This window comes from Pollicipes pollicipes, unplaced genomic scaffold (genome assembly GCF_011947565.3).
Source record: "Pollicipes pollicipes isolate AB1234 unplaced genomic scaffold, Ppol_2.1 Scaffold_4740;HRSCAF=5597_pilon_pilon_pilon, whole genome shotgun sequence".
Taxonomy (NCBI): Eukaryota; Metazoa; Arthropoda; class Thecostraca; order Pollicipedomorpha; family Pollicipedidae; genus Pollicipes; species Pollicipes pollicipes.
In genome coordinates, this window is record NW_023596545.1 from 33424917 (window position 1) to 33438034 (window position 13118).

At 50.7% G+C, this 13118-nt stretch overlaps 1 protein-coding gene across 1 annotated transcript; it reads left to right on the forward strand.

Moving 5' to 3' along the window:
* Window positions 1-11: 11 nt before the first annotated feature.
* Window positions 12-7856, forward strand: LOC119099350 (guanine nucleotide-binding protein G(i) subunit alpha-like). Its single transcript, XM_037222479.1, is given in 9 exon segments — window positions 12-57; window positions 1563-1747; window positions 2370-2474; window positions 2476-2560; window positions 3703-3796; window positions 4741-4835; window positions 6057-6245; window positions 6879-6997; window positions 7739-7856. Coding segments are annotated over 9 exon segments (951 nt in total). The 5' UTR covers window positions 12-44; the 3' UTR covers window positions 7805-7856.
* The last annotated feature ends 5262 nt before the right edge of the window (window positions 7857-13118 follow it).

Here is a 13118-nt window from a genome sequence, read left to right on the forward strand (position 1 = left end):
GCGCCCTCGAGCAGGAGAAGAAACGCGCCGATAAGGAGATCAAGATGCTGTTGCTCGGTAAGTGGGCGTTCTGCGCATGCGTGGTCTTGTGATCTGATGACTCATGTTGCGGGCTGATTCTGAGTTCTTCCTGTCCTGTTCGCTGAAGATGCTGCATCATTCATCAGTTTACGAGCGCCGCGGTGAATGGGCCGCTTTCGAACATCGCGTGGCGTTTTCTAATACCGGCTCTGATATCGCCGTAGTTTTTCCATTTTTCAAAAACATTTCAGATGCTTTTCGTGCCTTGTGTGATATTACGTGCCGGCATCATGTCAGCGCTATTCGCTCTTTAAGTAAACCATGCGACGCGGCACTTCATTGTAAGGCTGCACGCCCACGGCACTCGATCGTTGGTCCCGTCCCGTTTTAAGGTCGTCCACTCTGTCGTCGGGATTGCCTGCGGTCAGATCACGGCCAGTCTGGGCAGGAAGGGTGGCACTGGCTTGCCGCAAAGGGTGATGTTCCGGATAGATTATGAGCCGACCTCTGCTCGGTGCGACGCAGCCCGGTCGGCTAGTTGGCTCAGTGTCGGCGATTTAAACCTACCATATCAATGAACTTGCAATGATGTACGGTTTTCACATTTGAGACTGGAGCATTACAAGGGCGATTTTTGATTGATGTTGATCGCAAGAAGCAGACCTGCGCGTCAGACTACATTTTATTGGTGAAGGGCGCAGCGTCTCGCATTCGACGTCTGTCTCGAACAGGATGACAACGCTCACGTTCCGGCCGATTTCCGGTGGGCTGAACAGCTTTGATATGCTCAGTGAGTTGTGGTCTGTATGTCCGTAGACTCGGCGCAGATGGAGTCAGGCCGTCTCTTTCCTGGTAGGTGAAGTTTGTCACCAATTCTTGAAAGGTTCTCGGATGGGTGGACCACGTTCGTTCGCAGAAGTGCGTGGTTGCGGTTGTCCGTTCCTCCTCCGTCAGGATCTGTTAGTATCGCATCGCTGTGGTGCGGGGCTGGTTTCCACCCACGTCCGTCAGCTTGACCGCAATTTAAAAATATGCCCTTCTTCCAGTGAAAGTGAAGGGTCGGTCCGATCGTGAAGATGCTGCACTGTTGCCGGCCCGGCTGGGCCGCTGGAGGTGAAAAGTTTATCACAGCTCAAGTAATATATGATCGGCTCATGACCTGTCTCGTAGTAGGTGATAGGGCGTTGCGTGGAGAGAAACGACTTGCCACACTCCCCCCCCCCCCCCAACTCTGAGGAGGTTCAGCGGCCGCTGTGCGTTTGATATGAAGACGTTCCCAACAAAAGTCCGGGCTTGAGCGTCCCACTCAGGTCCGCAGCCAGGATTGTCTCAGTCGAGAGGGAGGGATGGAGCCTAGTGAGCACTTACCATAAAAAACCGAAGGCGCCGGCTATGCTGCTAAAATAAACCAAAATGCGTGTCTTGGGGGCTGCCCCCCTCTGGTTGGCCCCAGGTCCCCCGCCAGGGGGACCTTAGTGTGCTGTGACTTCTTACACTCCGTCAGCCGCTGTCGAGCTTCCGTTACGCCCTCGTCTTCCCAGGCGCCGGCGAGTCTGGCAAGTCGACTCTCCTGAAGCAGATGAAGCTGATCCACGAGGAGGGCTTCTCGCTGGAGGAGCGCGCCTCCTACGTGGCCGTGGTCCACAGCAACACTCTTCAGAGTATGAACGCCGTCATCCGTGCCATGGACCAGCTCAAGATTGGGTTCGCCGATGCCGAGAGGGAGGTGGGTGGAGCGGGTCGGGGTAGGAGTTGGGGGAGGGGGGCGCTGGCGTAGGTGCCGTCCGAATCACAACCAAGCTGTGCCGAAATACCGCAAACAAAGGTGACTGCAGGGCTGTCAATGTATATTTCTGGGGGGTCCCAACCGCTGCAGAGGGATTTTGTTTTCCTTCTGTTTGTTAGTAGGCATTCGGGTCGTGTGCTTCGCTTAAAGGTGCCTGAGAGCCAGCAGCTTCAGACCTCCTGATTTTGAAGTCCCTCAGGTGGTTTTCGTTGTAAGCAGTGCAGGAGTTTTCCCACCGAAACGAGCATCGCGCATCATCAAATGAATTATTCAGGCTGCCCGTTAGGATCAGACATAATAATTTCGCACCATTGCAAGCCATTCACACTGTACGTATGCAACTCATGAAGTGCCTACCTACCAACGGCCGTCAGAGCGGTTCTTGGCCAAAGTGCCTGCCTACCAACGGCCGTCAGAGCGGTTCTTGGTCAAAGTGCCCACCTACTAATGGCCGTCAGAGTGGTTCTTGCCAAAGGCTCCGGTGCCGAGTGCACTGCGCGTCCCTCACGCCTTACAGTCGTGAGTCACAGTCCACATCCCCGTCCGCCGTGACTACAGCCAGGATGACGCGGTGAGCTTCTTCGCGATGACGGAGCGGTCGCCGCGGGTGACGCCCCCTCCTGGCGCCAGGCCATGGCGCGGAATCTGGGCCGACGCCGGCACGCAGCATGTGCTACTCCCGGGCTCGCGAGTACCACCTGAACGACTCGGCGCCGTACTTCCTGCAGGCGCTGGAGCGCATCTCGCAGCCAGGTTAGGTCAGGTCACACGGCCGACTGTCCATCTCACAACCCAGGGTCACCTGGCCGATCGGTCCATCTTCGCAGCCAGGTCCGGTCAGGTCACACGGCCGACCGGTCCATCTCAAGCCAGGGTCACCTGGCCGGTCAGTCCATCTCGCAGCCAGGTCATGGCCAGGTCACACGGTCGAATGGTCCGTCTCGCAGCCAGGTCCGGTCAGGTCACCTGGCCGGCCGATCCACCTCACAGCCAGGTCCGGTCAGGTCACTCGGCCGACCAGCTATCTCACAGCCAGGTCCGGTTAGGTCACACGACCGGCCGATCCATCTCACCATCTCACAGCCAGGTCCGGTCAAGTAACTCGGCCGGCCAGCTATCTCACAGCCAGGTCCGGTCAGGTCACACGACCGGCCGATCCATCTCACCATCTCACAGCCAGGTCCGGTCAGGTCACCTGGCCGACCGGTCCACTCTCGCAGCCACGTCCGGTCAAATCACCTGGCCGACCGGTCCATCCCACAGCCACGTCCGATCAGGTCACCTGGCCGACCGGTCCATTCACAGCCAGGTCCGGTCAAGTCACCTGGCCCGACCGGTCCATCCCACAGCCACGTCCGATCAGGTCACACGGCCGAGCGCGTGCAGGGGCAACCTTCTGCGGTAAAGTGGGCCTGGGAGGTGATCAGAGGCGGGTTTTTATGGAAAAGGGATATGCTGAAATTCATGAGACCTGCAAGGTATTTGGGGGGGGGGGAGACGCCATGTTTTGGTTGTATTCTTGCGGTGGACACATGACCTCGGTGCCTCCTTAAACACGCCACTGAGGAATTTATGATCGCAGTCGGCGTCGTTGCTTGGAGGGCAGGAATGCTTGGCTCGCAATCCCGAGGTCGTGCTCTGGGTCTGAGTACTTGCCACCATTTGTGCTTTGGTTCATCTGCTGCTGTGGTGGACGACCTTGCAACGCAAAATAAGCCACCCTATTTCAAACACAACCGATGTGTTTCCTGATTACTTTCATGTCCATCACTGGGAATCTGTGTTCCATCACTGGGAATCTGTGTTCCATCACTGGAAATCTGTGTTTCATCACTGGAAATCTGTGTTCCATCACTGGGAATCTGTGTTCCATCACTGGGAATCTGTGTTCTCAGGATACGTGCCATCCCAGCAGGACATTCTCAGAACACGAGTGAAGACCACAGGCATATTTGAGAAGAGCTTTCACTACAAGAGTGTGCTGTTCAGGTACCCGCTGTGATCCGAGTCAAGCATATCGACGATATGCATCTCAAACGTATTGACGTTAACAGCCTTAACTGTGTCTGAGGTCCACACCCCGTGTCGGTGTCATTTGATCTGATCGCAACACAAACATGTCCAAGCTGCCCACGCGCTGTTGGGGTCCGGATCCCACCGATCCCGTGGCAGTCACGTCATGCTGAAACGACCTCATTGATGGCTCCGTTATGTCTCTGTCAAGCTTAAAAAGCTAAAGACAAGAGAGAGAGAGGGAGAGAGAGAGAGAGAGAGAGAGAGAGAGAGAGAGAGAGAGAGAGAGAGAGTATATATATATATATATATATATATATATATATGTATATATATATATATATATATATATATATATATGTATATATATATGTGTGTGTGTGTGTGTGTGCGTGCGTGCGTGCGTGCGTGCGTGCGTGCGTGCGTGCGTGCGTGCGTGCGTGCGTGCGTGCGTGCGTGTGTGTGTGTGTGTGTGTGTGTGTGTGTGTGTGTGTGTGTGTGTGTGTGTGGTGTGTGTGTGTGTGTGTGTGTGTGTGTGTGGTGTGTGTGTGTGTGTGTGTGTGTGTGCGTGCGTGCGTGCATGCATATATAATGACACCACACCTTCATATTTAGCACATAAAAAGCTGATTTAAAAAAAATGGCGTCTAGTCATAATCCTAAGCCATGTTGCACACAATGAAGGTATCTGGATCATAAAGTATCTGGATTATAAAGTATCTGGATCATAAAGTATCTGGATCATAAAGTATTTGGGTCATAAAGTATCTGGATCATAAAGCGTTAAGCGCCGGAACCTCACTTCACGCAGCATTGTCGTCATTCAGTGGCGCTTACGCATCCACTGGCGTAGACCCCAAACGAGAGCCGAGAAATGGCACGGTTCGTGGTCTTCATGCCCCTCGTTCCGTCGTCTCCAGGATGTTCGATGTCGGCGGCCAGCGGTCGGAGCGGAAAAAGTGGATTCACTGCTTCGAGGGCGTCACGGCTGTCATATACGTGGTGGCGCTGTCGGGTACGAACGAACCCCGAACGCGGGCTGATCGCGGAACGGCAACACCAGCGGCCCCAGGCTGCAGGCGCGGGTCAGAGATGGATAAGTCGTGCCTGAGTCTGAGTCCGAGCCCTGGAGTACTAAGTGTGTGTCCTGAGTCCGTCATTGCCACATTAGAGAGTGCATGCCTGAGTCATGTTGTGAATGCGACTTGGGGTTCAGAGTCTGACTCCGATTCCTTCGAGACTGTCTCCGAGTCCTTGGCTGGGTCAGGGGGGGGGGGGGGATCGAGTCCGAATGCATCAGTCTCGGTTGGAATTTCATGAGACAATTAGAACTTCATATCGTATTGTTAGGGATAGAGATCGTCGTATAACTGCCATACGAGAAACCGCAAATATTGTGACGGGATAGACTTCCGCCCCACCTAATCTGGCCGAAATGAGACTTAGGCACAGCCGAACTTGACGCCTTGAATAGTCAACACTGGAACTGTTTCTGAGTTGAAGGCAAGCGCTGATAGCCTTTTCGAAACTGAAGTGGGCGATGCTAAATATCCAACCCAAATCAAAATTCAAATCCAAATGCAAGTCCGAGTCCGAGTCCGAGTCCGAGCCCGAGTCCGAGTCCGAGTCCGAGTCTTAGTCATAGTCCGGTTGGACCCAGATCCCCGTCTGCCGCGCTGGTAACTACCGGGACAGGGGGCTTGATTTGGTATGCAAAACGCCGTTATCCAAAGCTCATTCATGGAGCCGGGCTTTGAAAGGCGCTGTGGCAAAGCTTTAGCGGCTGGGCCGAATAGTTCCGCGTCCGGGCAGTCGTGTTGCCATGCGCCGCCCACTGGGCTGATGCGACATGGTGCCGCACGTGCCCACATCAGCCGCCTTGATGCGGTCAATATCCGCGCCAACCTCCGGAAATGTTCTAAAGCTCCACTTGAGAAGGACGCTCCCAAATCCTTGGTCTACTGATATGAATGCATGGATCTCAGATGCATCCATCAACCAGGAATGATTGAGGGAAAGGGCTCCGGCTTCGAGGCGATTTTCATACCGGTAAGGTCAAGTGTCTGCTACGTACTCCCTGAAGGTGCAATCATGAACCACATACCACTCTGTCATAGGTGCCTTCTCATTGCCTTCTCTCATTTCCACGCCATCAAATAATCAAATTACTAGCTCGCGTCAATAACTCATCGTGTCAAGATTGTGCCATGCGTTGCCATGGTTGCCCTGTTGCTAGGCTACGACCTGCTGTTGATCGAGGACGACACCACGAACCGCATGGTGGAGTGCATGAAGTTGTTCGACTCGGTCTGCAACAACACCTGGTTCAGGAACACGCACATGATCGTGTTCTTCAACAAGCGCGACCTGTTCGAGGAGAAGCTGCCCCGCTCACCGCTCAACGTCTGCTTTCCCGAGTACCGGGGTAACGGAGCGCCCGTCGGATAGTCCATGAGATGTTCTTTGGAAGCTTTCGTGCTTTGGAGGCTGAGAGCTACTTTGATATCTAGTCGTCGTCAAGCAGCCGTGTATTGTTCTGTGTGAGAAGATCGAGTCCGAGGTGGTGCATTTTATTGATGTTAGTAGTTCAGACGTCTAGCCAAAACGGGCGCGGGTGATGAGAATCTTTGCGGAAGCTCTTCAAGATCCCTTGGGATACTTTCGTCACTGTGCAGTCGTGTAGCCGTTCTCACATACTGATGAATCTATGATGATGTCTATGATAATCTATGAATCTATGATGAATCTAATCGCGCTCTGTGACGGTTCTTCAGAAGCGTTCATGTTTATGGCAAATGGACAGGATACATTTATCTAAGGTGGATTACATGTGACGTGAGTTTTTTAGGAATATGGGTCTGGCGGATTGCAGGCAAGTGCCTAATTGGTCATCTTTGCCATGTTGCGCATTGCGCTCCTAACAAACCAACTACATCACCGCATCTGCCTTTGTGCAATACTATTTTCCGTGTGCGCATCGTCTTATGTACAGTGATGCAGTACTCGGCACCCATGTGCGTGTTGCTGGCATGCTCTGCCAGCTCTGTCTGTTTGCCAGGCCAGAATGACTACGAGAGCTGCGCCGACTTCATTCTCCAGAAGTTCATGGCACTGAACCGACAGGACAAGAACGTGTACCCGTTCTTCACTTGCGCAACAGATACGGAAAACATCAAGGTTTGTCGAGCCAAGCGAGGAAGACCTGATACCACTACCGGTGACGTGTTTGCAGCCATTATTCACAAACAAACTAGCGACTCGAGATACATACACACATACACACGCACGCATATATATATATATATATATATATATATATATATATATATATATATATGGTGATACCAGGTATCTATGGTTATTTGATATGACCGGCGATGGTTGCGGGGTCGACTTGAACTTTTCTAGGAAATGTTGCGGAGTCATTTGCACAAGTGGTCTTACCCTCAGCTAAGGTGCCAACCGAAGGTTGTGTATGCCTTGAACGTGACATTTAGGCACACGGTTCCATTTCACCGGAAATCTTTGTTGGACATATTTGGTTGAGCAAGACTTAGGTCGGACAGGACTACAGATTTGCAATGGTATCTTCCACGCATGCACAGTGCTATCCCACGGCCGCGCCGTGCCAGACCGACCATCTTTGGCCAGTTGTCCCTCCTTTGGCCCCTCTATTGCAATCGCTCAGTCGCGACAGGTCGCCAAATCGCTTTGTTGGTGACGGCACAATCTCCATTCCAGTCTTCACTAAACTAACAGATGAATGCGTTCTAGACATCTCCAACTAACATCTCCGGTTTAGACTTAGTTCGATGCGTTTGCCACCACCTCACTGTAGTGCTCGCGAGATGGCGCACCCGCCGCCATTTTGTTTGATCTTCTGCTTGATGTTTCATTTTCCGCCGTCTTCTGCTTCAGTACGTGTTCGCAGCCGCGAGCGATATCGTCATCTGCAAGCACCTGGCGGACTGCGGGCTCTGCTGAGAGCAACAGAGGCTCCGGTGATTGTTTCTGCGCGAACGCCCGTACCGACGGCTCGACGTTTCGTGTTTGGAGGCGGACAGACATGTGCTGAGCAAGGAGGGGCCAAGAACGAGTGCGGTTCGGTAGTGGTGTGCTGTAGTCAGCAGTGGTGCCAAGCGCAGGCTGCAAACAAGCGAAGCGCTCTCGAAGATGCTGAGTTTTTTGTTTTTAAATACGTGATCTCTGGGTTCATCATACATTACACGAAATGAAATGCGGAATGCTTTATCAAATCAAAGCCAAAGCCGCCTCAGAAAACGAACAGTGGAACGGGCGCCCATTCCCCAATTTCGCTAAATCAGTGAATGCCGCTCGTGTTGGGCCCGCCTCAAAACGGATGCCTGGGCAACGAATGTGATGCTGCCATATTGTCCTAATGAACTGGTTGGATGTCGGATGTTTGTGTTTCCAAGGTACACATTGGATGCGCGGGGCTTGAATATGCCATACTATGCAGAGGCTGCGCAAGATGTTTATCAAATATGACGCCCGTTCGTAAAGATCTCATGTTGCGTTTTTGCGCAAAGGGAACGCTACGCACGTCATCACGGCTCTTAAATCAGGGAACGCCTGCGGTTGCATCGGCGATATGAGCACCCAGGGGTCGTGGCGCAACCGGGACCCGCACCCGGGCTGCCCACGTGGTAGACCGATGCACTAACTACTAGGCCATTACGTCCCCTCATGTTGCACCCTGTCTTGGCGATTATAAATATAGTAGAGATTGGTATGTTGTGCCTGTGTGGGTAGATGATTATAACCGGAGCATGAAAATGTGCCAACTAGCTTCAGAAACGCATGTCGTTCGTTCACATACTCACGAAGGTGGATAGTTACCGGCGGGTGTACTCATTCGTCGGGTTTCTGCAAATCATGTTTGTATTGACCTTAACTGGCTGCTCTATAGATTACCTAACTGTATGTGTTTGGTGTGCAGATCGTTCAAAGCGGGCCACTGAGGCCCCAAACCTTTTTTCGCCGCCGTGCGGCACTATAAACGCTGCTATCTATAAGGCCGGGGCTCAGGAGGATATTATTCGTAACAGAATGCACATTGAAATGAGAGAGAGCGGGGGCGTTGCGACTTGAGGTCCCCTGATCCCGTTTTGCCCATCGGTAACCGATAACTGCATTTAGACGTGCTGCTGTATGATTTTATTGGCATATGAACAGGCCTCAGTCGTTCCCTGCACTACAGTTTTAAGGAAATTGCAAAGGTCAGCGCTTGGAAGTGACTTTGATCGGTTGATATGAAAAGTCATCGACATTTTTTCATCACGCCTTAATTCTGCCAATAAGATGCTTTATCAGGGTATTGTGATTTGGAACGAACCATTTTCAAGGAGACGTAACTGGTGCATATCTCCCTACGACACAAATGTTTGGTATCCGATAACTAACCAAGCATTAGATGCGCAGTTGTACGACGACCAGCGAGTGACCATGTCCCATTTGCCCATCACACGCAAGGTTCAGCGATATGGACATAGTCGGGAGTTTGTCGATTGTTTGAAACATGCGAATATCTGAATATCACGCCAAATTCTCTGACGTCCCTCGTATCGCCCATGGTTGTAAGGAGCTGCGGGAGTGTAAGTTTTCCAGATGACAGTGATTTGGGTTTCATCCTCATATTAGACTAAACCACATCGCCTGTGCATATTGCTAGACCGCTCAAACATGGGAGAAGAAGCAGACTCAGCGATAACCTCCGTGCCCTGAAACCTCTAACTTCGTCAGTCAGACTGTATGGGACGGGAGAGCATGCCCGGACTAAGTCAGACTTGAACTTCCTGCATGCGCGTCCATAAATAGCTCCCGAGCTATGCTGTATACATGGGAGCAACGTGCAGTTGCGGATCGTTGTGGGGTCCAGACCTCATGAACTTTTAAACACATCGGCTCGTTTTGTTTTCGCCGCATAAAAGGACATGGAATCATGTCGGACTTGAATAGTATTGCGTGTGTGGTTCTGCTCCTGACTGGTCAGTGTCGTAAAGGAGTCAGGAGTTCGTGATGTTTCGGGGTGAGGAGTTCGTGATGTTTCGGGGTGAGGAGTTCGTGATGTTTCGGGGTGAGGAGTTCGTGATGTTTCGGAATGAGGAGTTCGTGATGAACAAAATGAAAACGCTTTGGCAAAGCCATGAGCAGCAGCAAGGCTACTTCTTGTCCTTCGCGACAAGTGCCCGACAACGGCTGTTATAATGATAGTAGTCAGGCGGATTATTCCGATGCCTTTTTGGGCGCGAAGATAAGGGTGGGCGTTGATGTACGAATTGGGCCCTTGGTGAAGGTGTTAGATGACTTTAGCAATAGTTGGAACAGCCGAAGTCAGTCTGGATGAGGTCAGGTGATTCCGCTCACTGGTTTTTGGTCACTGATATTGCAGTCATACGGACGTGGGACCGACAACTCGGAACAGCCCCACTTTCATGTTTTTAAATGCCGCAAATACACTTTTCTGGAAGCATGTTTACAAACAATTGTGCACACTGATGGCCCAAAGCTACAATCTGGCAAATCGAAGGGCTTTGATTTCCCCCTTTAACTGATATACAAATAAAAACGCAGTTTAACAAAGCCCAGTCTCTACCGTTCAAGGGTCATAGACGAAGCAGGTGACCTCATCGACCATGCGGCGAGCGTCGGTCACCGTGTGATCCATCAGCCCCGGCACTCCTCCGGGAGAACTTCCCGCAACTTCTTGGTGATTACTGCCCAAAGTTGGCGTCCATGCTGAGCTTCACAGCTTTCCTCATACAATGGCCTTCAGGCGCTGCCAGCAGGGCTCATTGCGAGGGAAATGTGGGATTGCACAGGTGGGTTATCCCCAAGTGTGATTACCTGTATGTCGAGCATCCACGGCTCCACCAGGACGGGGTTCTCGTAATGTGTAATTGTCAGGCCTAGCCAGCATAACAAAGTCTTCTTGGTGTGACGGCTCGACTTTACACATCTGGATGCAGGAGGCGTTCTTTCTCGTAGGTTTCATTATGCACAGCGCTCCTTTAGGCCACGAAGTTTTTATTTACTCTCGACCGCGACATGGCCACCAGGCGATGACCTTAAAGGGATTGCTCCACATTTGTATGAATTTTTGAACTAAGATCATCATTTCGAAGATTATTCAGTGCAGATCAAAGTCATGCACTTTTTAAGGCACAACCCCCCCCCCCCCTTGTTTCCGAGCTTGACGCCTGCGAACTTGTGCAGATTTTTTCGTGCAAGCTATTTTAGGGTCACGAGACATTTATGACGCCATACACACGTCACACAAATACCGCCACTGTATGGATGATTTAGTGCTCAAGGCCAAGATCAAATATAATTATCGAATTGTTCGGGTCTGGCGTACGTGAGCACGATTCGTGGTATCAGCGGTCATCAGTTGGCCTCCGACGATTTTGATGTGTTCAGTGTAAGTTGCGAGCACAAATTATGTCTTGTGCTGTATAATACAGGACTGGGAATTTGTTGAGAATTTGCTACGCGCCATAACCGAGTATGTGACTGCAAGTTAATAATACAGAATCAGGGACAAATACACAAAAACATCACGACAAAGGGGTCAAAACAGGCGCATATAGCGATATTAGGGTTTCTCAAACACACGAGTCCCCTCTTGGCAGTTTAAAGTACTATAAATGAGTCACCCGTCCGCTACAGTGATAATTCTAAAATGACTATTTGGCAGCGACCCCATTATCTTACAAACGCTCCATGACGCAATCAAGCCATGACTTACTGAGAAGCTGATCTACTAAAACGTGGACTTGTACTGTTTAGAACAGGTGGTTGCACTCCAAAGCATACCAATAGTTACAAAAGAGTTGATTTCATCATATCTGAGATTTGACTCAATATATTCAAATGTTGAACATCCCCTTTAGGAAACGTCCTCCGCTGGTAACATACTTCCAGATTAGCTCTTTTGTGTCTGGTGTAGTGAGCCTTTTTGGTGTTTGTTTCTCGACAATCAAAGGAAAGTATCTCTCAACGTGCATCGCGATGTTCTTTTTCTCTTTACACTCCAGAAAACTAATCCTTAATTTCCAGCTTCTAGCCGTTTTCAGCCTTGGTCCTGAGCTCCGATGGCACCAGATTCGCCATGGCAGGCAGACTCACGACTTCGATACCCGAGTGGGGCCTTGACTTGAGCACCCTGGAGATGTGCTGCTGGACCATTGGAAACTTGGCATCCTCAGGAGCCCATGAGTGACAGATCTTCTTTGCCATAACATTTTGAAGGCATTTACACCTGTTAAAGCAGTTGGTACTTTTGGGCCAGGTCGACGTTCCCAATTCGTTTTTGTCATTGGAACACATCATCTTGTTATTATGCTATGAACTGACTTACGAAGTGCATACATTGCGGCAAGTTAGGTTATCTTAAAAGGTTTGTCTTTGGCCCAGTGCTTCTGATGCAATTGACCAATAACCCTGTTTAGTCTTTATCGGATAGTTATTCCTCCCAACTCCGACACCGTGATATCATTGTATAAAAATCATGCCATGGCTGCGTCCGAATGATCACTTTTCTTCGTTTCCAGTGGCTAGCAGCGATCTAGAACAGCCATGAATATCGATTTGGGGAGCAGTTTTTGGAGGGTTGGTGACAGACATCAGACATGTTTTGACAGACAAAACATCCGCCTTGGGGATTGCAGAAGTAAGAAAGACCGCATGGTTGTTTATCGCAACGTATCGAAACTCAACGTGCCGCGTGACAAAACGCAGTTTGCCATACTGCAAAAGCACCATATAAACCTTAGGGGAGTGGCTTAACTCACCTGTGTAGCCGTCATTAGTCTACCCTCAAACTATGGACTCTGAATGTTCATCCATCGTCATACCCTGGACCTGCGTTCAAAGACGATTTGTGTCCGACTGCACAAGTCGCTCCAGATAGCATCTTGACGCGCGCCCCGTGAGCTACGTCACGCCCTGCTGTTGGTGCAGTAAATAAGAGCCGAGTGCCAAAACGAGACCCACATGAGTCCACCACGCGTCAAAAAATTAGTTATTTAGGGGTCGCAGGCCAAGTGATGAAATAAAAAGTTGAAGCTAATTTTCATACGTGGGGCCTTGTCTAAAAGATGTCTTCCACGAGCACCCTGTTTTCCAATCGCAGTGATATGTGATGGCTTCCAAAATGCGGACAACTGCGAAAAAAATGCCACCTTGCAAAATGCAAAGAATGGTTGAATATGCGTAAGCTGCTGATGTCAGAAATGGAGAAAAACCATAATTTCATAAGACTCAAATGCAAACGTTT